The sequence below is a fragment of the Eublepharis macularius genome, chromosome 6 (assembly GCF_028583425.1).
Source record: "Eublepharis macularius isolate TG4126 chromosome 6, MPM_Emac_v1.0, whole genome shotgun sequence".
Lineage (NCBI taxonomy): Eukaryota > Metazoa > Chordata > Lepidosauria > Squamata > Eublepharidae > Eublepharis > Eublepharis macularius.
Genome location: NC_072795.1, coordinates 84,123,356 through 84,150,252, shown reverse-complemented (window position 1 = coordinate 84,150,252; position 26,897 = coordinate 84,123,356). Strand labels below are relative to the sequence as shown.

Below are 26,897 nucleotides of genomic sequence, written 5' to 3'. Positions count from 1 at the left end.
TTTCTACAGTATACTTTTATTTCTTTTTCCATTTAAAATATAGCACTGAAATTCTGAACACATAAATAACCCTATGATTTCTTAACACACTTTTCAAGTGTCATTACTTGAAGTGACTAATGAAGTTTGAAGGAAGGAAGGAAGGAAGGAAGGAAGGAAGGAAGGAAGGAAGGAAGGAAGGAAGGAAGGAAGGAAGGAAGGAAGGAAGGAAGGAAGGATGGATGGATGGATGGATGGATGGATGGATGGATGGATGGATGGATGGATGGATTTCTGGCTGGGTAACAACTTCATTTGCCAGTACTGACCCAAGATGTTTTTGGCTTGAAACATCCATTTTACAGCTGAGCAGTGTACAGAATACAAGATAAATACGTTGTTTTTTTCTCATAACCCCTCCATCTACCCCACTTGAATGTTTACAGTGTCCAAAGCTGCTATGTGTATTAAAAACCAATTGGTTCAAAGCGCCTGTAATGCATGCAAGTTAAAAATCACCTAACACACACATTAAATTAAAGAGTCTGAGGATTTTAATGTTCACTTGCATCTATGGTTCAGTCACATTGTCAGATGTGTTTGTTTCTTTGGCAAGACTGGTAACCACTCCTTCCTTAGACTCAGGATGCATTTCCATTTTGATCTGCTCTTTGGAGTTATTTAAATCCATAGTAGTGTTTTCCACCACAGAATCAACATCCATTTTTTCCTGTGGATTGTTTTCAGGCAAAGATGACTGAAGCCCATCCACCTGAACAGGCTCTGGGACTTCTTCCGCTTTCTGTTCAAGTCTTTCCAATATATTCTGGACTTTTCTTACACCGTCTCTCCTGGCCTGCCGAACATCTGCACGGCCCTCAGGATCTACAGAGTCCAAGGCTAGCAGCTCTTTGGTCAAATACTCTTCTATCATCAGGTACTTTTTGTCATTTTTCTTACCATCAAAGGAATCAACTGCCTGCTCCAGTGATTGCACTCTATGTAAAATGGCTTCAACTTTCAAGACTCCTGGGTGCTTCGGAAGTTCTTCTGTCTCTGAAGCCTTCTGCAGTTCAGGTTCTTGTGAGATATGTCTTTCTTCTAGAGCAGCAGCCTTAGCGGGGCCAGGAATCTTTCTATCAACATTCTCTGCTGGGGGAGGTGGCTTCTGTGGAGGTGGCTTAGTGTCAGCCTCAGCATGAAAGACTTGAACTGGGATGTAAGAAGCAGAACCCTCTGTTCCAGGTGAGCCTGTCTTGCTATCCAGCTTGGTCTCGGGTGGCAGGCTTGGTGGTGATCCTTGGGTTGGCATTTGTTGCTGAGAAGCCTGGTGGAAAGGAATGACATGCTGGTTGGTGTTAAAAGCAACCCCAGAAAACACTTGCAAGGATTTCAGTTTTAAATACAACCAGAAAATTCAACTAAAAATTTCCAGGTAACATGACCTTTCTTAGGTGTTGTCTGTACAATCTTTGCAGAACTGCAATATTATTTTTTGTCGTTACCTAACCCAAACAGCAGTCCACAAGTCTGAGAATAAGCTTGTATGGATTTTAACAATTATAAAGAGTACTGGAGTGCCCTCAAGTCATAGCTGACTTACGGCGAACCTGGTGGGGTTTTCATGGCAAAAGACTAACAGAAGTGGTTTGCCATTGCCTGCCTCTGCAACCCTGATCTTCATTAGAGGTCTCCCATCCAATTACTAACTAAGATGAACCCTACTTAGCTTCCAAAATCTGACAAGATCAGGCTTGCCAGGGCTATCCAGGTCAGGACATAAAGAGTACTGTGGGAACTTTAAAAGAAAGAATAGAAAATAAGAACAAAGTAATAACTTTTAAAAATATAAGGAATGAGGAAAATAGATATGAGAAAGTACAAAAGGCAAAAAGTAGGTGAGTTCAGAAGTCTAGTGATGGAGCAGGCTAAAGCGAACTGTATTAAAAATGTCAATTAACACAATAATATGACATCATCAGAAAAGCCTCTGGAAATTTCTTCAACTGACCTAAAGTGGATGGGAAATATTCTCTATACTACTATTTCTGGACTACTCCCATAGCCATCAGGGGCTGCAAAGAATAAAGCATGCAGAAGAAAAAAAAAGTTAACTTCTTTGTGGCGAGCCAGAAGGTTAAGTTTCCAAAAACCTGAGCTGTAATTTTTAATCTATTGTGCAGTGATGACTTGGTTAATTTTGTCATTAATGGGTTAAGGTTTTCAGCAATACTTTTTAAAAAGTCTGCTTGACTAAAACAACCCAAACATTTTGCAAAGTAATTGCTAATGAATGGCAGAGAGTAATTTATATAGGTTCAACCACACCTACCTGGGGTCTGACTGATTGTATTCTGATAGGAGTTGGAGATTGGATTCTGGCTGGTGAGCTTTCACGACTTGTTGAACCTCTTTGTGACATCCTGAATGGGGACTGTGCCCGTTGCGGTGTCTGATCTCGGTCATCAACCTGAATTTTGTGGAACACTGGCTGGTGAGCATGGTAATCACTCTGCTGGGCTGGGTAATGTGTCTTCTGTGCCTGATGATAGACTTGTGATGGCTGTCTTGGAACATTTCCCTCATGAATCACAGGGATAGGAATATATCCCCGAGGAAGCTGATGGCTTCCTGAGCTGGGTCTGCCTGAAGACTGAGAAGAAGTTGGCGATTCAGAAGATGCAGGTGATGAAGGCTGTTGGAGGGGAAAAGATTTGTTATTAATGTTAATTTTCATGTTTGCTGTTTTATTTTCAAACAAGACTAATAAGGGTTAGTAAATTGCTGACTATCCTATGATGTCCCAATCATGGTTTCTCCATAGATAATGTAAAGGTGATACCATTGGCTTATTGATCTCAAGACAGTGGCCATGTGGCCTGAAGAATGGCAGGGCACAGTTAATTAACCTGATGTACATGCGAGAACTATGGTGCCTTTGACATGCTAGATACACTAAATCCTACAGGGGACCAAAGAGCTTGCAAACATCACAAGAAGAGTGCTTTATAGTGAAGTTATGTTTTTTTTAACTTTGAGAAGGCTCCTTCTGGGCCCATCTCATATCCAGTCCACAAACTGTGAAGAATACTGAAAACATAAGAGAGGAATAACTTTTTTTTCCCTACACACTTTATTACTTTGTGAAATGGCTGAAAACAAACAAATTGAAATTGAAATTAAACCCAGACAAGATGGAAGTGATGCTTGTTGGGAAGGTAAAGATCTTAAAGAATATTGTACACTTCACTTTCGATGGAGTTCATTTGACCCTTGCAAACTCAATTAAGAGCCTAGGGGTTATACTGGATCCAATGCTACTACTAGAAAAACAACTTAAGGCAGCCGAAAAAAAATGCTTTCTACAACCTTACTCTAGCCTGGAAGATGGCTTCTTACCTCAACGTGGCTGACCTAGCCACCTGGATCCATGCTATGGTAACATCAAAACTTGACTACTATAATGCACTATACATAGGACTCTCGTTTAAGTTACCTAGAAGACTCCAATTGGTGCAAAATGCTGCAGCCCGACTGTTATCAGGAGTGAGCAGAAAAGAAGCATGAACATCACCTCCATTCTGCAGTCACTTCATTGGTTACCTATCAGTTAGCATGCTCTATTCAAGGTACTGGTTATCACATATTAAGCTCTTCATGGTCTTGGTCCAGCATACCTACAAGGCTGCCTCTCTCTTTGTGTTCTTCCGGGGCAACTTCGCTCATCTGAACAGGGTCTCCCACACGGGCAAAATCAACAGCAGCCTGTACATGGGCTTTCTCTGTGGTGGCCCCTACCCTGTGGAACAGCCTGCCTGAAGAGGTCAGGACAGCCCTCAATCTCCTAACTTTCAGCAAATGATGCAAAACCAAATTATTCAAAAGGCTTTTGTATTGTAGGGAGAGGTCTCAGTTGCTCTGCTAATGAGTTAGGGACCATAGATTTCACCCATAGATTTCACCACTATGTTGCCTTATGTACCATTATGTTGCCTTACGTACTATCTGTTGCTTTAAATATGCGCTCCTATGTCAGCTCTAGAATTGCTTATGTTTCAGCATTTCTTCAACTCTGTATTGATTCTTGCTAATGTTATGTCTTTGTAAACTTGTGTTTATTTACCCTATGGCATTGTTTATGAAATTGTCCTTGATACTGACTGTACTAATCTCATGCTGTGTAATCCGCCTTGCGTCTCAGTGAGAAAGGTGGACTATAAATGACATAAAATAAATAAATAAATAAAATGGAAATGGAAAAAAGAGAGGCTTGTTGCACTTTCACAACTGACAGATTTAGTGTAGAGTTTGTGCCACTTCATCAGGTTTGTGAAATGCTATCCTCAAGAATGTGGTTTTTGCTGAAAAAGGCTAACATGGTAATACCTCTGGAAATAGGTTATACATGGAAATAAATAAAACAGCATTTTACAAGAGACACAGAGAGATGTGCAGCTAGTGAACCACAAATTGAATAAAAAACTGAAGTTGATTTATTATCACTGTCAGCACTCAGAGTCCACGGATTTCACTGTTTTGCAGGTATGCACACAGTACAGCGAAACTGTAGCTGAAAACCACAATTGGAAGCATCCTGCTACACTCAGCCACAGAGGGCTGAAAAACTATCACACGTACAGGGTTTTGAATATACTGGACATGCCTATGTTAGTACAAAGATGCTTCAATTTATTATTACATTCTTATGGCTATATGGGAACAAGATAAGATAAAACAACACATATTGGCATTAATGTATCATATGGTTTTGAGAAGGAACAAACCATGATGTTTGAGTGATTTTGTGTGTTCCAACTTGTATTAAAAATGCTTGCAGAATACAGCCATTGCAGTAATTCTCATTAAATATCAAATTACAGTGTGGAAATTTGAACCAGGTTGCCCAGACCACAGTACAGCACCCTAACCATTATACAACCCTGCCTCTGCATATTCTCTAGCTACCATCTCAGAATACACATGAAGTACATATAAATATTTTGAAACTACCGGAGGAAAAGACAATTATGTTGCCTCTATAACTCAAATTTATATTATCACTGAGATCCTAAACAACAGATACAATTTCATATGGACCCAGAATGAGTATAAATGTGCTATATTGTAATAATACCAAAAAGACTGCATAACTTTATTTTAAATACCATCACAGCAGCATGTTTGGTGTTCACAAGATATTGTAAAATATCTTCAGCTCCTCCCTCAAAAGAAAAGGTGGAAAGAGTGTGAGGTCTGTTATGTACAATTAAGTTAATATATTTGGTCCAATCAAAAATGTACAAACCTTGAAAAGATGAGGGAAAGTATTTCAACACATGGATCAGTAGGTAAAAGTCAGGTAAATCTAAGGATATAGTTTTGGTTCATATATAATATTCTCACATTTTCAGGGTGGGGTTGGAATATCCTAAGCCATAATAAGATTCTAATGGAAAAAAGTATACCACAGCAATTCTGTCAGCTTACCTCAGATCCATGAGGGGAAGGCACTTGGGCTGGTCCAGCTGCTGTTGTCTGTCCACCCTGTTTATCTATTGGGGCAGCTTCTGCATGTCCCCGAGCGGGAGATTGCGGACGAGCAAAACTTCCCCTTAGAGGTGATGGAGCCCGCATTGTTGTAGGAATGGTTTCCGCCTTGACACGCTGCATGCCAGGCTGGTAACCAGGATAGAATGAGTGCTGCTGTCTGTTCTCTGCACCTTCATGGATGACTGGAATGGGGATGTAACCAGCACGAAGCTTTGGATAAACCACATTTCCTTCTGTGATTTGGGATTGGTTTGGACTATTTCGAGATGGACCATTTGCCGATGACTGGCTGTCCTACACAAACAAACAGATCACACAGTGCAGGTTACAAGTTAAGGTCTGTACAGAATAAGCAGCTAACAACGAATGTGTCTGTCTACCCACAACTCAGAGACCGTGTCTTTCTACTGGAACTCTTCAGAACTCCTCCCAGAACTATATCTATAGCTGCTGATACAATTGCATGCAGTAAAGAATAGGTTCAAACTTGGCTGGGTATAAAGAAAAAATATATTTCATGGTCAGTCAAAATAACTTCATAACTGCTTTGTTGAGTTGATCAATGTATGATAATAGTATCTAAATCCTAAGTATTTTTAAAAAACAGGTTTGTGCAACTTGCAGCCTAATCTTATTCATTCCAGTACCTTGCTAAGGTTGTGCAGCAATGTTTACCACAGGATCCTATACAAGGCAAGCAAGGCAGGGCAGGAGAACTCCACCCCATGTACTGATTCTAGCTTGAGAAAGGCCTTAGAACTAGACCACCTGCCCTCCTTCTCTTTATCTAGGGGGGAAACTTATGCACAGTGTTTCTGTGCAACATTAAGGGTTCCACAAATTCCACACTGAAACAGCAAAACCAGCCCAGCACCAACAGGAACCTACTGATGTCAGTGCCAGCATCCCTGAGTACAATCTCAATATCTGCATAGCATATGCAGCATAATGTACAGTGAAGCCCGATAGAAACACACGCAAAGTACAAAGTATTATAATGTACTGATCCAACTTTTATAGTCTAAATCTATGCAATGTTTGTTTGCACTGAGCTTGTAATGGAGGACAGGGGCACATAAGCATTAGCTTCAGAGAAACTGGTTCTTAAAATATTATCTGTAGGCAAGTCTTCTTAGAAATTAGTTGATATGCTGTGATTTCATGGAATGTTCACAAATATTCTAATTGCCAACACTCCAATGCCGATGGACTGTGCAAGTCCAGAGAAGAAGCCAAATTTCAGTTTGCTTTGGGGAAAAAACCTCACATGCAGAAAATAAGGCTATTGGGTCCCAAGTTTCAGTACACTTGTAAGAAGTTACTAAAACTTCACAGGACGTAAACTGAACTTTCTACACAAGGTTTCGTTCCCCTTCCATAACTCTTCTAATGAAGCTCTTCCTGCAGCAGCTTTTCTATTTTGGGACCACATTCTAGATGAATCTCCAAGAGAGATCAAATAACAAGCACTGCTGTCACGCACAGAATAAATATCATTCAATAACAGCCAGACTACACATGATGGTGGCAGAACTGTGTTTTAAAATGAGAATCTGCCCCAATGACATGTAAAGTGGTGGTGATGGTGTGATTTCAAGCAACATGGTGATCAGTCCTTCCTGAGCCTGCTGCTCCCATGGTCCAGTGGTCCACTCACTGTGCCAGGTGGACCCATGCTCCAGTACCAGAAATTAGCCCAGCTGGGAGAAAATAACTGAAAGAGAAGCATCTGTAAAGAGAATAATCCTGGGCAGAAGAAGCATTTAGCGAACTGTATTTATAAGTATGGTGGAGTGTTTGAGTTTAAAGGCACAGGCTTGCCACCATCAAGTTTAATTTGGATCTAAAGAAGGCTTTCATAAGATATATGCAGTCCTTAATAGTTTCAGGTGGATAGCTGTGTTGGACTGCAGTCAAAGAGCAAGATCCAGGTATGAGCTTTTGAGCATTAAAGCTGATAAAGGGAGCTTTTACTTGCAAAAGCTCATACATTGAAAAATCTAGTTGTTCTTTAAGGTGTTATTGGACCTGTAATCCTTAACAGTAAATGCAAGGAATTACAAAAAGGTATCTGGGAATGGTTAACACAGCTTTGGCAAGACGATACTGCTAAAAATGTTTATTATCCTGCCTGCCCATCCACACTTATTTATGTTAGTTAGTTGTATCACACTGACAGCTTGAAATGCAAAAAAAGTTTTCAGCTTTCAAACACTTCCCTGCCAAGTCACAATTTGTAAACATCATAAGCTTCCATGGAAAATGCTCACTCACAAGCCTAGGCTACTAGGTGATTTTACAAAGAGGGGCAAAACAAATTGTGTTATTAAAAATACAGAGTGTTTAGCAGTATTTTGGTAACAATCAATGAAACAGGCATCTTTCACACTCCTCCCTGTAACCAAGACTGAGAGCCAAGCTACAAGTGACGAATTACACTTGCCTGGCAAGTGAACAGACTCACGTGTATTCCTCCCTGTTCACTTGCCCTCTACTTTGTCACTTGTAGCTTGGCTCTGAGAAACCAAGACCAAGAAATATCTCATTCAGCAAGTCAGTTGGGGGCCAAATTCACCTCTACCACATTAAAATTCAACATTTTCTTCAACCTTTTGTATGCATTTGTGTTTTATTGTTTTAACTAACATTAAGGCAGGAGCAGGATTTTCAAAGATTAAATAAACAAACCAAACTAGCTCTCAATGAAACAGCACACCTGCCATCAAAAATCTCTCAAGAGCCTTTGTTTCAAAGTAGGTCAGGAAACTAGATAAATTTCCAGAGACTAAGTTTGATTGCATTTTATAAAATGGATGGAAACCAATATAACTGATACTTCCAAGAGCATAAGAATCTGATTCTGAAATCACACTTTCATTAGTATGCAATGGTGTTTTTCTGTTAATTATCCACTCATATGCATAATTATACACGGTAGCAGAAGTTTCTATTTAGTCTGACATTCATGTAAAGTGTATGCATTTCAGATCAAAGTAGAAGAAACCCCAGAAACTAGATTCTGATGCCTGCAACTTTTAAAGGAGGAAGAAATTTCCAGGAATCCACATCCTAGTTAATCATTATCTCCTCTGCATAATTATACACAACAGCCTGACTAGTATTCAGTTTGATTATGTGAAGTGCTTATGTTGAAGATCAAAGCTATAGAAATCCCCCAAATTAGATTTTGATGCCTGCAACTTCTGAAGAAGATTCTAAGAATCCACAATCTCTCAAGGGTACATACAGAAGACTGTCCAGGACTGTTGGAAATTCTGGCTACTCCTCTTCCCAAAGAATACTGTCTGTCCTATTTGGATGTTGCCTCTTCACTCTTCACACACACTGAATTTGGGAGTGACCTCTAATTCACACAGGCCCTCCTCACTTTTTCACCTTTAGTAGATAATATTCAGGAGCACATGCAAATAATTGATTGCATAATGTTGCACATGCAGATCATAAAAATATAAGAATAAAAACTCCATTGATTATCCTGTTGAGAAACAAGACGGCGCTCTGGTGGTGGGGAGGAGCCAAATGTCTGTCCTCCTAAATGTATTATATGACCTACAGTCCCATACAAAATGCATGTGAAGTGCCACTAGTCAGTATCCCATGCTTGCTCAGCAGAGGTGAAATATGATCAGAAAGACTTCTTCCCTGGGAGCAGAGTACATAGCAATTGGGCCAGAGTTCATAACACCACTGGCATACACTGATCGTAACAGTGTGTTGTCTCCACCCCATGGAAGGAAAAGATTAAACCAGTCAACCTGACCAAATGGAGAGCCACATACCCCTGACATCAGCCCACCACCACCCATATGTACAACACAAGACTTAGTTAGGTTGCGTTATGCTGGTACATAGCTTAGTCAATATCCTAAGCTGTTTAGAAGGGACTAGACATGGGCACGAACTAGAAAAAAACCGAACCATGGGGTTTGTGGTTCATGGGGTTTCCACGAACCACGAACTGGAACAGAACCGCGGCTGCCATTTGAGGGGCGGAAAGGGCGTTTTTGGCCTCCTCCGTGCCCACAGGGCAGCGGAGGCCAAAAAGGACCCTCCTGCCCCTTTTCTGCCTCCTTCGCTGCCACGTGGGCCTGCAAGACAGTGGAGGAGGCCTCCACCACCCTAGCATCAGATGGAAGGTAAGTGGGGGGCTGAAGCTGGGTCTTGGAAGGGGGGTGAGGGGCTGGGGCTAGGGCTGGGAGGGGTGGGTGGGAGCTGGGCCATCTAAAGGGCCCTGCCGCTTGCAATCGGCAGATCCCTTTAAACTCTCAGCTGGCAGGCGGTGAGGGGGGATCCCCCCTGCCACCTGCTAGTTTAAAGGGACCTGCCAATTGCAAGTGGTAGGAAAAGTTTAAATGGCCCTTTCCCCCCAGGGAAAGGGCCATTTAAACTGGCCCTTTAATACAAACCAAACGAGCCAATAGTGCAGTTCGTGGAAACGAGCTTCCACAAATCCTGGTTCGCGAACCACGAACCAGGCTGGTTCATGGGTTTTTTTGGTTCATATTTAGATTTGTGCCCATCTCTAGAAGGGACTTGGGCGGGCACTGCTACTGGACCCCATGTACAATGTTGAATTCAAATGTATATCTTTTTTTATATTTCTCTTTTACATAAACAGCCCTGACTTCAAAACCTTTAAAGCAGGAGTCCGCAACGTGGTGCCCATGGAAGCTATAGCACCTGCAGACACTTTTTCTGGTGCCCACCAAGTGTTTTTTAGAAAATGGGTAGGTGGGATCCTGCTTGGCAGGGCTTCTGATTGACTGTGTAGAATCAGATTGAAATAATGTTGTTTCAGCAGCAGCTGCCTTCACATTGTTCATTTTATGTCCCTCACTCATCTTCCCAGAGTATTTTTTTAAACTACCCCTCTTCTCCCTGTACTTGGGCTTCCTTGGTGTGTTTAGGTTCTGCCTCCTGCAGCAGCCATTTTGTGGTTGGCTCCATTGCTGCAGCAACCATTTTGTGGTTGTGCCCACCACCCTGTATCAAAATTCCAAAGGTGCCTACAGTCTCAAAAAGGTTGGGGATCCCAGCTTTAAAGTGTATTTTACAGAAGAGAATGGATTCAATTTTGAGATATTGTAAAAGTACAACTTTAGCTTCTTTATATTAAATTCAGATTTCATTTTAAATACATTACAGATACACATTAAATACTTGTTTACACTTCTTGAGGGAGGGGGGAATGAAGAAGAATGCAGACTAATTTTCTTTAATTAATTTTTATCCATCCCAGTCAGAAACGAAACAGTTTTTGGAAAAAACTTCCACACCAATGATTTCTGTGGACTCTCTCTTACATTAACCTTGGAATAAATAATGCCACATATCTTTTCACTTTAGATTTTTATTGCAGCCCTGTATGTGTACACTGTAAGCAAAAAAACCTCTGAAAATGTAATAAAACTACATCAAACAACCAAGAAAGAGGTGAGCTCTTATGCCAAACTTCCCACCCAGAGTAAAATTTTATTGCATGCTTAAACACTGAAAAGAGAGTTTATAAGGGAAGCACTGACATCACCTTGAAAGAACAGCATGAACTTGTACTCTGGTTAACGCAATATTCCTAACAGCTATTCAGAATTATGAGAACACTCAGTGGAGAGAACCTGGGATTGAAACCTAGTTCCTGTATTTTGCTCTATTATTTAAATAAAGCTTGAACAGATACTATTAATTTTGCTATAACATTTATCTATATTAGATAGACTTATCTATGATTAATTTTTCTAACGTAATCCAAATGCAAAGTCTGGCACATTTGTAAAATGACTGGAGTAATGACTAAAATAGAGTAAGTGGAACAAATACTACTAGATAATTAAGAGTGTGGGGTATTATGGAAAACCTAAGGGGTAAAGGTTATGCCCTTGACTACTAGGAAGCCTTCATAGCCCCATTCTGGTCAGTGTTTAGCAGGCATTGCCCATATTTTTTTTAAAAAGCCCTTTTGCAGAAAAATCTGGCATCTTAAAAAAAAATGTTGGTGGCTAACTTCCCCCCAAATAGAAGCTGTGCCTGTAGCTTTATGAAATGAATGCCCTCTCAGGGCCATTGTAAGGGTTGTCAGGCAACCAAATAGAATCAAGTCTTGGTTTCTGTCAGTAAAACACAGAGGGAAGGAAAAGGGTCCTTTCCAGGCCTTTGAGGGAGGACTCATTGGGGCCAAACCTGGAAGCAACCTCTGAGTGACTTGATATCACATGACTTGCATGACTGACCCAGGCCAGGCTGCTTGCTCACAGCAGCCACACTACAAAAGCCAGTGTGGTGTCATGGTCAGAATTTCAGGCTAGAATCTAGGAAACCCAGATTTCACAGTGTTATTGTAAGGATAAAATGGAGGAGAATGATGTAAGCTGCTTTGGGCTTCCAATGTAGAGAAACATAATGAAAAAATGACATAAATAAATAATCATTATAGCTGAAGATGGAGGAGCAAATAAAAGGTAGGTTGGTTGGTTGGCAGGGGACAGGTAAGCTGGGAAAAGGGAGGCTATGAGGGTTGCCAGGAGAAGAGGAAATAGTGTGGGAAGAGAGATACAAGAGAAATTGAGGTGCCCCCAAAGCCCTTCCAGGTTCTCCCCTGCGAAATGAGGCCCGGCAGCTGGCACTGCACATCTGGCCCCTGTCCAGTGGCTGGTACTGCAGAATTTGGTCATAGTTTACTTCAGTAGAGGCTGCTGGAGGGGCAAAAGATGAAAACATGAAGAAACGGGGGGAGATAACAGTATCTTGGCTGGTATGTGGGAAGAAGGAAGCAGGAAAAGGCAAAGGGCGATTGGGAGCTTTCAGGGAAAGGAAAGACGAACTAGTGGGGGAGTAAAAATGAAATGCCCTCTGCAAGTGCTTGATGTCCCCCACTTGCATGTACCAGAAACTGCCAAATGTCATCCTAAATAGTACAGATTTACAAAGTTTTCTAGGTTTATTTCCTTTTGCCAGGAACAATTTACAAATAATTTTCCACAGCAAAGTCACCATCAACAAATCCAGACAAACATAAAGATACTCAATGAGTACATTGCAAACACTACCATTGTCATGAAGATTTTGTTTTAGAGGTACATTATAAAGCCCATCAATATGACATTCATCAAACAACTTCCCTACAGCCTCTTAAAATTTGTCACAACAATACTTTTACAGTGACCCCCATACTTCTTTAATGCAGCATAGAGGGATAATCTCCTACTTCCCCTAATGTATGATGAAAATGTATTAGATTTAGCCATTCTAAATGCTGTCAAATTTATGGATTGGATCTCATGGAGATCCACACGTGTGTAGGGAGAGGAGAGATTTTCACTAGTTCCCATTCCCCCATCATGCTGCTCCTTGAGGTTTACCAATAGCAGCATTTCAGGGGCATTTTAGCTACTGTGAGAAGTAGGGAAATCACACTTCTGTGGACCAAAGTTACTCCATGCAGTGTGATCATTTCAAAGGGATCCAATCCAACAGGCTTACACTGGAATTTGTATCAAGAAACTGATCACGGCTGCAATATTTCCAATTATTCTAATCTCTGATAAATGTATCATTTGTGCATCATTATGTGGGTGCATATGCCTAAGTATATTTTATAGACATGCAAATATTCACCTACAGAAGGTTTTCAGTTTTACAGCATATTTATGGAGCTCAAGAATTAAAAATGAATTTATAACAGTCAAATCTATAACAAGTTCAAGATCCCAAATTCATGCTGTTTTTCCTCTGTTTTACTTTATTGATGGGATGATGGAAGTGAGATTATTTATTGACTAGATACTTGAGCAACTGCAGAACCCCTTTTAAAAATACCCTAAAATCTAAGTACAAAAACAGGGCCAATACTGAAAACTTAAAAGGCTTTAAAATGTGTCACACAGCCAATGCATCACTTTATATGCATCACTCTGTACAATACTGTAGACATATTTAAATCAGTGTGAAAACTGCCTTAGTGGTACAAAAAGGGTTTGAGCACTGGTGATCCAGAGATTCAATCCACCCTACTTGTAGGAGCATTCTAGCTAACCATTTGGCAGCTCTTCCACCCAAGCTTTTAGATGGTGGAGAGGGACAATGCAAAGATAGTACTGTTGTTTGTAGATCGTCTGTCTCTTCCTGTTTTGACTTCCTAAACAGAAGCTTTATCCTTACTTATTTCCTCCACTTTTTACAGGATAGGTAGGGAGGTATAGAGGGGTGAACAAGAAAATTTCTTTCTCCTCTTATTTCCTCTCTCATGTTGCCCCTAGGAAGACAGGCAGAAAAATACTCAGGAAAATATCTTTCCTAGAAGAAACATTTTACCAACAATCTGCTACTGAGAGTGAGGGAGCCTAGCTTCCACTCAGTAGTGGCTGGCTTGCAAGATTAACTTGCAAATCAGAGAGTCACATGCTGGAAAGACAGAGAACATCAGAGACCGGATAGATGGGAATTACAGGAGTCATCTTGTTAAAGAGAATATGGTTGCTATTGTGAGGTCATTGGTAAGATAAACAAAGGTGCAGCCAGAACAAATCGTGCAAATGGGAAAGAAAAATATTCCATCATTGTATCCTACATGTGACTTCCCAAGAGGTAGTCATGGTCAGAAGCAGAAACAAATCTCTCTGCCTTATTCTGAGCCCTTGGATAATACAGAAGCCAAAGAAGACATCCTTACATATCTGCATTGTCAGCCCATATTAGAGAACATAATTATCTAACAGTGCACTGTGCAAGCAGAAAGAAAAGTTATTTCTGTTGGTGAGGCAAGTCCAAGCATCCTTGCTTTGCTTTCACACATTCCTTATATGGGCAAGCATGCCAAAGATTTAGCCAGGCGTCAATAGACAAGCTCAGCTGGGTTTCCCATGGTTAGTACTTGGATGGGAGATCACCATGGAAGACAGTAGTTTCTGTACAGAAGGCGGCATTGGCAAACCACCTCTGCTTGTTGGTTGCAACTCAATGACACTTTCTTTTTCCTGAACCATACAGCAAGGCTGAAACAGGCACAGTGGCATGATTCAGAATTTGAGATTCTATGTTTGAGAGAGAAGACCAGGAATGACTCTGTAGTGCTCATAGCAAGATAAATTTGAAGGCATGCCTGTACTGGTGCATTTGTTGTGAATCTTTGTACTTTATTTAGATTTATTCAAGCTCTTTATTCCATTGCTCTTGAGACGTTTGCACATATTTCTGTCTCTTGGAACTATGGCCTAAGCTTTGAATCAGTTAATAATGGTGCAAGAGCAGAGGTCTAGTAAGTGTTATGCTTAATGCAGACCACTGACAAGAACTGGATTAATACAAACTGCATAAGCTATCTCATATTTATTTATAATGATTTATTTACAAAACGTTATGTTATCTCTCAGGAGACCTTCTCAAGGTTGCTTATAATGTAAAAATGGAACAAAATTATAAAACTAATAAACCATAAAATTATCAATATTAATATCAGTAATTAAACAAGCAAAGATCCTCCTAGTGACACAAAAGCAAAAGAAAAAAAACCCTCAGCAACATAAAAAGACAACTTTAGCCTGGAATATAGCATAATATCCACAAACCAGCTCACAGGCTACATGCAAGCCATAAAAACAATAACAAAAAAGCTGGGGGTTACTCTGCTTAAAAGCCTGGTTATGAAGAAATGTTTCGGTCTGACACCTAAGGAGCAATAAGGTAGTCACAAGTTGAACCTCAAGGAGGAGGAAAGCCCAAAGGGTGCCTAGGTAGAGCTGAGCACAATCCACATACTGGCACATTCTTAAACCAATCAATCCCCTGACAACAGGTTTCCTGTAGATGTTAAACAGTATGAGGAACAAGATGGATCCCTGTAGGCTCTCACAGCATAAATGTCTCAGAGCCAAACAGCAGTTCCCCAGTCCTACTTACTGGAACAGCTGCCCCATACAACTGGAACCACTGAAACACAGTAGCAGCCTCCACTCTCAACATTCCCATTTTAACTGAATAACGTGACAGTACCAATTCTGATATTGTGAGCCGTAATATGTTATAGCTACCTATTTTGCAAGCAGATAGGCTCTTGATTTGAATAATATCCACCTCACCAAATGCATGTTTATTCTCAATCCTGGTTTAATCTGTAAAACAACAGTTGCCTAAGTGTTCTTCAATAAAGCCAAACTGATTCATAAATCTTTTTAGTTCATCATGATATTTTATTATGCTAATAGGCTCATTGTGCAAACAGACTGCTTTTCTTATCTTAATCAGTGCTTGAATCTTATTTCATGCTTTGTGATGGTTTCCCAACAGCACCAATGACACTCCATTCTGACTCCTACTTAACAATAATCAAAATTACATCTTTTACCTGCATACTAAGATGGGTTCTCACTCCAAGCAATGCCTGGTTTCTGGAAACATATGAGGACATTCACCCTCCGTATGCCTATAAATGGAAACTGGACTCAAAGGTTCCATCAGAAGCTGATGAAATAAATGCAGTATAAAAGGAACATTGTTTCAGCCTTTTCCCTTGAAACACAAACATTAAAATAATGTCATTTAAAACAAGCCCTACTAGGAGCACTTCCTTGCTGGGGAAGAGCAAGATTCACATGTTGCAGCAAGCTCTTAGTTATCAAGGCATGACTCAAAGGCCGAGCAGTAGATCTAGGATTCTGATGTTAACTGAGCCATAACAAATGCCTTGCCTTGTCAAACATGCAAAAGAAATAACCAGAAGTGACCCTTCATTTCTAAAGAATACAAGCTTGGTCATGTGGATTTCCAAGTATGGGTTGTGGCCCTTGTAAAATGCTTAAAGGAGAAGAGTTAAGAAGGCCTAACATTCACAGTCAGTACTAGTTCAAGCTGAAGGTGAAATTATCCAGGGAGGAGTGGAATGTAGGAGTCAGAAAAAGGAGTGAGATGTAGTGGCAGAGTGGTGGTGTAGGCACCAGGCGTGTATAAATGAGGACAATTGCTTAAGATGGGAAAGGCTGAAATGTGAGTGGAAAAAAGCCCTAAAAGCCAGAAGTTCCCTGGGGGTGGGGGGGTGCCATCAAGTCACAACTGACTTATGGTAACCCCAGCATGGGTGTTTCAAGTGAGAAGCAGAGATGGTCTGAAAACTGCAGTCTTCCATGGTGGTCCAAGCACCAGCACTGCTTAGCTTTCGAGATGTGACAAGATCAGGCTATTCTACACCATTCTAAATCAAAAAGAGTCCAATAGCACCTTTAAGACTAACCAATTTTATTATAGCATAAGCTTTTGAGAATCAAGTTCTCTTCATCAGATGCCTGATCAAAACTGGGCAGATACAGAAGAGGAGGGGGAAAGAGAGGGAAGGAAGGGGGGATCTACACCATTCTAGTAATTTACAGTATTGTATTTAACAAGAAAACACATTTGTCTACCAATGTGTCATACCAAGCCTCCCAGTTCTCACAAGAAATTGTTCAGGCCTCCACAAGAACAATGTGAAATAAAATTGGCAGGGAGAACTCCTTATTCCAAGATTAGACAAACTAACAATCAAAGGGGAGAAACCGTGCATGCTTCAAAGCTACAAATGAACCATCCCAAGGAAACGAAAGGTCAAGAAAGGAAGACACTGACTAGTACTACATAGAAGGCTGGGGAAGATCAGGCTTGAATACTGTATTCGCGCTCTCGCTCTCGCTCTCAAACACAAACACACACACTCCATCACTTTAAAAGGGACATTTTAATGTGTGAAATAATATTAAAATATGATAGTATTACTTAGCTGTGATTCTCATTGTCTGATTTTACAAGATTTCTAGAAGGAAACAGTCCCAGTGAAATTTCATTTCTCTCTTTAAAATTGTTCTAATATAGAAAATTGGCCAGCAGATATCTCAGCTGTCTTTAGACTTCAATCATTCAGAAATCAAAACTTTTCACTTCCACTGTTTAGGCAAGTAGAAAAGCTTTCACAAACATCCTTGTTCATAGGACACAAATTTCTTAGATATACAACATGGCAATGAGGTGGATGCATTTTTTCAAACGCGTTATGCAACAATCCAAATTTAATTTTAATTATTGACATTATTCACCTGCCACCCTGTGAAGTGTTTACTTTGTAAACACTGAAGCTATGTGTATTACAAGCTCTGCTGTTTTAAACTAAGGAATTTCAATGTCCCAGTGGCCTCTTGTTAACCTGACCTGCCCCAGCAGGGCTGCTTCCTCCCAGGCCACGATGCAATGGAGAACGCAGCTGTCCATCTCCACCACTGACGAGCCCTGTTCTGCCTTGCTAGGCTGTCATCTGCTCTCCTCTCTGGTTGGCATGTCTGCTGCTGGCATGGGCCCACAAAGTCGACAGTAATTAGGAGAAAGGGGGTATGAATCAATGGCTGTGGGGCCAGAGAAGCCCTCGAGGCATATGTGAAGAGGTCTTCTGACACACAGGGGCATGACTGGCAATGTGCTTTATGCAATGGATGGCCAGAAGACTGGTCTGGCACCTTCATGAGGGTCTTGATGAGACCCTGATGTCTGGCCCAGTTGAGCTCAAAACACAAAACCCTGAGCCAGAACACCATGAGCATGAACAACTGGTAGGCCTCTCCTGGTTCCCTTGGGACTATCCCCACACGAACCCCTACTACTCTCTCCTTCTCAATCCTGGGAAGACGATTAGCAGGGCATGCACCCTAAATCTGGCCTTCACTTATCACTATGGATTCCCGCAGCCTTTGAAGGTTGGAGGCTGCTTCCTGAACTTTGGCAAAGTGTGTATCCACCCTCCACGTTGGTTTATCTGAGTGCCTCATCCACAAACCCCAAGTCCCAGGCATGTTGACCATAGTCTCCTCTCCCCATCATACTACAGGGGGTGTCTAGAGCATCCCAAAGGAGCTTGGTAAAATCTGGAGCACCCTGTCCAAACAGCAACAGGTAGGGTAGGTCTGTTACCTGGGCCACTTTCAGGGTATGGGGGGAGATTTGCACAATAAGCCACCCGTGTGCACGGCAGCAGATGCCAGAAACCTGAGTCCAACATTGTACTAGCATGCCAGAGATAGCAGGTGGGCCTGGATCATTGAGAGAGTGCTGCTTGTGTCCAGGGGGGCACACATCATCCACCCCCTCAGGATAACAGTGGCGATGAGTACAGGGTACTTAGGATGTTTGACAAAAGTCAGGAGGGTGATTTCCCACCCAGCATTGCACTCCAGCAAGGAACACTCCCACTGGAAGTGCCCCATTTTCCCATATATATAGCACAGTCCCTTTCTAGTTGAGGGCTCCCTCCCTGAAGGATCTCCCCCGCTCTGTGCCCTCACTAGGTGAAGGCCCTGGCTCCCCCAGGGAGGGCAAGGGAGGTGAGCTGTCTATCCAGCACGAAGAAGAATGTGAGGTGTAGGATGATCTGCAGTCCCCATATGGGCCACCAGTTTGTCCGGCTCTGCGAACAAGAGGTTGGAGATGGGGGGGCTCGCCCTCCAGGGTTCCCTATTTCTCCCAGGTGTGCTCCCCTGGAAGCCTCGGAAATGGAAAGGAGGGGGATTCACAAACCCTTAGATCCTCTTTCTCCTGTGCTAGCCTTGCTCCAGCTCAGAATGGTGGCAAAGCAGGCACGTCCTCCTCCCCAGCCTCATGTGGGAGTTCCCTTATAAAGGCTAGCCCTACCGTCTTCCTAGGAGAAGTTCCTCCCCGCTAGCTGGTTGACACCGCTGGAGCCTATCCCCAGAGTTTGTCTCTTTTCTCGTCTCCACCATCCCCACCTTACAAGAGCTTGCCGCAGGGCAGGGCTGGTGGGACCTTTCCACCCTCTGAGCTCAACCTGAGTGGCTGCTAAGGCTCATCATTCCTGGGATGCTCTTCTTCAGCAGCCAGAGGCAGTGCAGCCCCAGGTGACCTCTTGCTGACCTGTTCCCTTGAGGGATGGTGGCAGGACAGCTGCCTCCTAGGCCATGATGTGAGGAAGAGCATGATCACTCGTCTCTGCCACTGACAAGCCCTCTTCCACCTCGCCCAGCTGTTGCCTGTTCTCCTCCTTGGACAGCTTCTTTGATACCATCTCCACAGCAGGTGCTGGGGCCAAGGGCAGCTGCTGGGCATCATTATGGTCCCAGCACACCTCCCCTAGAAGGCTCCGCCACATCAGCCTTCAGCAGGGAAGGTGAAGATACAGTCGTAAGAACCTCCATCTCCAGATACTTCTCAGACTTCTTCCCTTTAAATTTGATGGCACATTTTGCCAGTTCAAGTCATACATTGGGTGTTTATATTTAGTCTGTCAGCCCCTTAAACTGCTTTTAAAAAAACAAATCTGAAGTACTTCCAGAAAAACTCATGTCCTGAATTTATTTGTTTTCATTTATCTAATGGTCCCTCTTAAGAAAGTTTCCCGATCAATACTTCAAAGACTGCTTCAATTCTTTCTTTGTTTTTCCTTTTAACTAGCACTCATTTACATATGACCAAACCCAATCATTCACAGAAAGATCTACACTCTAGTTCCTGAACACTGGTTTCAGAAATATGAAAAGCAGCTTTAGTTTGAAATGTATTACCCATGCTTTTTTACATTGAACAGTTAAAGGTCATTCAACAAACAGGCCCATGACACCTCCAATCCCACACAGTTACCATAATCTAACAATATAAAATTAATGTGGAAATCTGCATGTGGGAACTGATTTCTAAAAGGACTCTACTAGCAATTAGATCATATGTACAAAATCTCCTGCACAGGAAAAAAAGAACCACATTCTGTAAAGGGTTAATGCAGCATTTTCCACAGTGTTCTGGAAAACTCTGGAGTACCTCAGAAACATATTGGGGTTTCTCAGTTAGAAGATCTGCAATGGTAAATCTTCCTTGAAAGACTGTTTCTTCTATATGCTGATCTCCTGAAATATGAAGCCTCACCTGAGTATTATAGATTTAGGTGGAGCAGATGTGAGGCTAGCCAATGCTCTGCATGAACTAAATGTGAGTATACCCTGTAACTTCTGCTAAGAACTGGGATTCTGTTTTGCAATACGTTCTTGGATTTCTTGGCAGGTCAGTCTAATGCAAAAAGGTTCACTGAAAATAGAAAAATCTATATCCAGTGGTTAAAGTTATAAAAGGGAACACAATGTCCTGATGCACCAGCTATTCCCTAGATAGGGCTCCTTATGCAGAGGTCAGTTTTATTAGTGTAAATGGAACTTCCACATAATGGCCACAACCCAGAGTGTCCTGAATATACATAGCTAAAAGAGAATTCTAGCCATGTTAAATCTATAGCAACACATTACAACAGGTCACACCTTAAAGACTAACAAAAACTGCTAGTTTAAGCTGCTGCAAGACTACTGTTTTATTCTAATCTGAAAGTTGCACTAACAACTTATATTTTCATTCCAGCATCCCCATTTAACATATCTTAAATTAAAGGGCCTAGGATGGGGTAGGGAAGGGAGAGAGGAAGAGGAGGAAAAGTACTGATAAAGAAAAAAAGGATTATCTATGTGCATAACCTTTGCTGGGTATGCAGATGTCTCTACAGTACTTCAAAGCAAATTCCACTGAAACCAACTAGACCAGTGCTTATGATTGACCAGAACACTACACATAACCTATATTGTTTGTTCATTCATTTACAATTACTTATATGCAGCCACCAGTGCACACGGTCCTTTTCCAAGAGTCATCTCAGTACATTATTCCAAATGAAAACGAGCACTCCATCCCTTCCTTTGTACTCAGAGAGTACATTTTGACCTGTGACTGACATACAGCTTTCAGAGTCGACTAAATCAATATAAAAATCACAATTTATTTCTGTTCATAAAGCTTGAAGTTTAAGTAGGGAAATTTCAGGCTGGCTCTGTCACCTTGTCCTAATTCTGCAGCTGCTCTAATTCTAGCTTAGAGCATTTATATGACTGTGCACTTTGTACCCATCAATGATCTAGCTTCTTGATCATAGCCTAGCGATGGAGTCTCCCTTTCCTGCCTTCTCAGAATGTGGTATCCCGGTAAAAGAAGGGATCACTTCCATGTGCTGTACAAGTACATAACATACTTGGTGTTTTGAGAACAGCAATGCACTAAGGATCTAGTGAAATATTAAACAGCCACAGGAAGGCCACTGAAATGTTTCCATATGGCACTACACAGCTGCTATCATGTGTGGGAGCAGTTTACAATGTGGATCAGCCCCAATGCATAGAGAGTCTCCATGCCAACGCTGCTGCCAGGAATATACTGCGGTGGAGACTCTTCTCATGTCGGGGTCAAACCAGGCGGTAAGCTGTTCCTACATACTACATAAGTCACAGAGCTGCTACTATATGGAAGGATTTTCACCAGCTTCCACATAGTTGCATTTCATTGTTCCTCAATAGTTTGGAAAAACAGAATGTTATGTCTTCGTGGATCAGTAAGTCAAGTGACATAAAGCCTAATTTAATTTAGAATAATATATGTTAAATAAAACTCAACCTAACTCCTCATTTATATCAAAGGGGGGGAGTGGGAGGACATGTGGTCTTCTCAAGTGCTGTCTTTGTATTTCCAGTGGTTATCTAAAATTTAAGGGCAGTAAATAATTGTAAAGTTTTCCAGTTTAAAAATCCACAAGATAGAAGATGTTCACTAGAAAGTCATATCAAGGGTGCAACCAGGGAAGGTTCTCTTGTTTGCACCTGAATGTATTTAGTCATATTATTTATTCAGGTATGCAACTATGCAAGTGTACTGGTTCCCCACAGCAGACTAAAAGAATGTTGGGGTCACAGAAGCTGCATAAAGATCCAAACAACAAGGTACCTTCTTTCTGTAAGAACATTTTACCACACTTCCAGATCACTGGCAAAACACCAAACAAGATGTACAGGAAATTCAACAGTAAACATGGCCTTATTGGATTGGATAAACTATGGGATTTCTGCTTGGGGGTGGGGGGAGGAGGAGCATGATTTCTACAGATTACACCTCCTGAGATTCTACTCATACCATTCACAAAGGAGCCACTACCTTCAACAGAAAGTTAGCAAGCTCAGGGGACTGCAACAGAAAGGGGAAGGCAGGAATCTGTACCATGAGGAGAATTTTATTCCTGGTTCTTTGCATTCAACCTAGTATTTGAATTTTCAACATGTATTATGTTTCACACAGCACGCTAAAGGAAGAAACCCAATACAGTGTACTGTTTTGCAGAGACTAACATATCAATGTGCTTTCAAGAACTTCATCTGCCATAAATCTGTAGATTCAGGTCAAATACATACCATCCAGATACCATTATCAATGAGCTTGGTGATACTGCTCCACATTATGTCAGTTTATTTTTCATAAGATGCTCGGGGGGGGGGGGGGTCTACTGACTTACTCATGGGATACTGAAATTGTTAGACTACTTTCCAGTAAGCCAGATGTCTAAACTTGGGTCCATGTGCATTCCAAGGCCCCCCTGATTATTTAAAAAAAATGTCTGATGACATTTTGTGTGTCCATATTGTCAAGCTATTCCAGACTACCTGGAAAGCTGAAAATCGGCACACATACAGTCCAATCCTATGTAGAGTTACATCAGTCTAAACCCACTGAAATCAATAGGCTTAGACTGAAGAAACACTAAATAGGTTTGGAATTCAGATCAGGAAGTTTAAACATGACGAAGTTTTTTTGTGTCTAACACTTAAAACGTAGGATATAACAAAACCAGCATTTCAGCACAGACCCAGTAAAAGACACACATGTTCCATAGCTTCTTCACTTACTTCAGTCAAATCATGAATTGAGAAGGAACAGACTTTCACTGTCAGCTAGGAATGGGCACCATGCTTGAAGAATAGAGGATTCACGTATTAGTGATACTTTCAAATATGTCACAGCAACCTTTAATATCACTAGGAAGTGTTGCTGATTTTGCCCCTTTGCAGGGTGGCCCCTACAGGAGGCACTGTTCAGATGAACAAAGCTATCATGGCAGCACAGAGAGAGACCGGTGATCCTGCAGATATGAGGGGCCAAAGCCATGATAGCCAATACTTTGAAATGAGCCTGGTAACTGAGCGGCAGCCAATGGAGTGACTGCAGAATGACTCTAGTACTCCTTTCTAAGAGGAAGCAAGTCTACAACCAGTACCTTTCATTCCACTGACTGCAATCTTGCCCCTGTGCGCCACATAGAATTCTAATTTCCCTCATTTAACTTCTCTGGAAGTGAATCAGGAACTAAAGAAAGTATGTATTCCCTCTGTGCTGGTGTATTTTGTGTATACAGAACACACACACACACACACACAATATTTACAAAATGGTGGGATATTTTTTTAAAAAAATAAATGTTACTTGCTTTACTTCTGCTTTTCAATTTGCTGCTCTCTGGCATAGCCTCACTTTTTAACAGCAACAGCTGTAAGCTGCTTTGCAGAGCATCAAGAACTTTCCCCAGCAGCTGAAGCTGCAAGGCTTTTAGGTTGAAAGCCAAACGCACTGCTTTAGTGAAGCCACTCAAATGCCTCCCAATGCCGTTTCCCACTGGCACAGAATTAGTCAGCTTTCCGGCACAAATTGTCTGCCCAACTAGACCCAATAATATGTACACTCTTTTTGAATATTATGTATACAGTTTTCCTCCAAAAGCCAGATTCTTTCTGCAACTCATCTCTAAAGCAAACAAGCACAGACAAATTCCTGTAAGTGAATTGGAAAAACACCCAACAATTATTTTCCACTAGCTTATTAACTTCTTAGTTCAGTCAAGTTGTCATTACATAACCAAGAAACAGAGTAATAGTAACAAAACCCAAACACATTTGTTTTTACATAATCTATCCATCTCAGGATCAATGCATCTGAACTTCAAAAGAGACCAGTTACTTTTTTTAAAGTGTGCAAACTAGAAAAGGAAACCCCCATCAACAGGACACTTAAAATGCTGTCTTCTGCTTGAGGAGCATGCCACTGCAAGCTAAATCAGAAGTTTGTGTCTTTCCAGGCTGAGCTGGACTTAACCAACTTGAAATAAACATTGCAAAGGCTGAGGTATCAAATGATTTAACGCATTAAAAAGGACTGCAGTGCGTCAGAGACAAAAGCCAGCTCCTAGCCTCACTGCATTGCCATGTAGTGTGGGGGGGGGGAGCAGGCTTTTCCTGGCACTGCCCCATTGCATTGCTAACAGCGCCTCAGGAAAGCGCTCGGCCCGCCGCTGTCCTTCAAGCGGCGCCGCCGCGCGTTCAGGGTGCCGAAGAATTCGTGAGGGTTGCCCTTCAGGCCCTCCACTGAGCCTCCTCCCGCCTTAATAATTAAGAGGAGAAGATGATTCTTCACTCAGTCCCCTCACTGAGGGTGTCTGCAAGCGCTGACTCTCGAAAGCTCATACTCTGAAAATCTTGCTGGTCTCTAAGGTGCCAGCGGACTCAAAGCCTGCTGTTCAACCCCTTCAACAACGCCATCTACTGAGGGAAAGTATCTCTCCCCCCCCCCCCGTCCCCCGTCCATACCCAGTTCTCTGCCAAGCTCTGTAAGCGATGCGTCTCCCCCGCACCACCAGGCCCAAGTCCAGAGAGGAGGCGGCCGCAACCCCCACCCGCCCCAACGGGCCGAAAGCGCTGTCTTTTCAGCGCTGTCACGTCCCGAGCAAAGTGTGAGGGGAAAGCCTAAGCCCAGTCTCCCACCCCCTCCGCAAAGCGCCTTCCACCAAGACCTCGTCCCCTCTCAAGTTTAACCCCAACGGCAGTCGGGGGACAGCGGGGGAGAAGCCCAAGGGCCACTCGGCTGCTGCCCCGGGCTCAGCAACAGAGAAGGCCGCCTGTCCCCCTCTGCCCGGTTGTGCGCGCGAAACAACCCACACCGAGTCCGCGCAGCGCCCGGCTCCCTTCGGGGCTCCTGGGCTGTACCTTCAGGTGGTCCCCCTGCAGGCGCGGGTCGTTCCAAGTAGTGGTGCGGCTGTTATGATCCACAAAGAAAGGCCAGCCGGTCTGCGGGTCTATCTTCACCTCCCAGCCCGGAGGCAGAGGCTCGCGCTCGCCTCCGCCTCCCTCTGTCTGCACCATGGTGGGCGACTGAGTGGCCGCGCTCATGCTGCGCGCAAGGAAGGGAAGCTGAGCGCACCGGTTAGAGCTACGAAGCGCAGAGTGCAGCACGCCGCCGCCAGCCGGGCCATGCACTGGAGAGTTAAGGGAACCTGCCCGGCCGGCCGGGCACCTTTATCGCTCAATGGGGAGAGGGAGGGGACACAGAAGGGGCTGGAAGTGTCTGGAAATAGCAGCTCCGCGCCAAAGAGGAGGGGAAGGGGGAGGAAGAGGAGGAGGAGAGATGCAGGGCAGCCGCCCAGCTGGAAACTTCTGGGCGCCTCTAGTGCCTTTGGGCAGCCGGGCCGAGAGCTCCTCCTTGAGTCACTCGCCTTCGCTGTCAGCGTTATTCATCAGCGGGGGGATTGTGACGAGCGGCCGGCTTGCCCCGCCTGCTGGGCGGTGTCTTCCAGTCACGCTTGCTGACTGCATGCTGGATTCGTTTACTACTGCCCTTTGGGAGGCAAAACGGGACGCCGCTGTCAGATCCGAGAAGTCCTCCGAATCGCTTGTGAAGTCGGAAGCTTGAACGCCTATTGACAGAGGCCTGGCTGAATGCGACCTTGGCGGAACAGAAGAACTTCCACGTGCGCCCCGAGCATTCCTCAAACAGGGCCGCGGCCCGCTCAAAATAGGTGAAGGGCAATCCTGTGCGGGATTACAGTAGTGTAAGTGACTGATGGCACTTTCCACTACCTCGACCAAGCCCACCACGGGTTTAGCCTGGAATCCTCTACTGCTGGTTAACTGGACCGGCATGCTAACTAAACTTGATTGGCTGCTTTACACACAGCAGCTCAATTTAGGCCTCCGTGTCAGTGACAATTTATCTATATGACTTTGCAAAACCGCAGTGAGTCGTCTCGTTTAAACTGCAGTGTCACCTATGGGAAATAGTTATGCTTGTTTAGTACACCAAAGACTGGTAGCCTGAGTGGGTTTGTTTTGGTGTGCTAAGCACACATAAGTACTTTGCATGAGTAGTGGATGGCCCAATTTAAAGGAGGCCACTGCTCTGTACAAAGTTACACATCTAACCTAAAATAGAAAAGAGTCCAGTAGCACCTTTAAGACTAACCAACTTTACTGTAGCATAAGCTTTCGAGAATCACAGTTCTCTTCTTCAGATGCATGGGAAGAAGAGAACTGTGATTCTTGAAAGCCTATGCTACAGTAAAGTTGGTTAGTCTTAAAGGTGCTACTGGACTCTCTTCTATTTTTGCTACTACAGACTAACACGGCTAACACATCTAAGCTAGTTTGCCTTGTCAACCCCATGTTTAAATTAGGCCTTGAATAAAGTTCATGGTGTGCAAAGACATA

The 26,897-nt window shown here is 42.8% G+C and overlaps 1 protein-coding gene across 1 annotated transcript; it reads right to left on the bottom strand.

The window, feature by feature from the left end:
* BAG3 (BAG cochaperone 3) lies at positions 1-25,838 on the bottom strand. Its single transcript, XM_054984170.1, has 4 exons — positions 25,401-25,838; positions 5,467-5,823; positions 2,312-2,674; positions 1-1,306 (listed from the first exon to the last, which is right to left on the bottom strand). The coding sequence occupies exons 1-4, from the start codon at positions 25,581-25,583 to the stop codon at positions 551-553; spliced, it is 1,659 nt and encodes a 552-aa protein (XP_054840145.1). The 5' UTR covers positions 25,584-25,838; the 3' UTR covers positions 1-550.
* Positions 25,839-26,897: the final 1,059 nt, after the last annotated feature.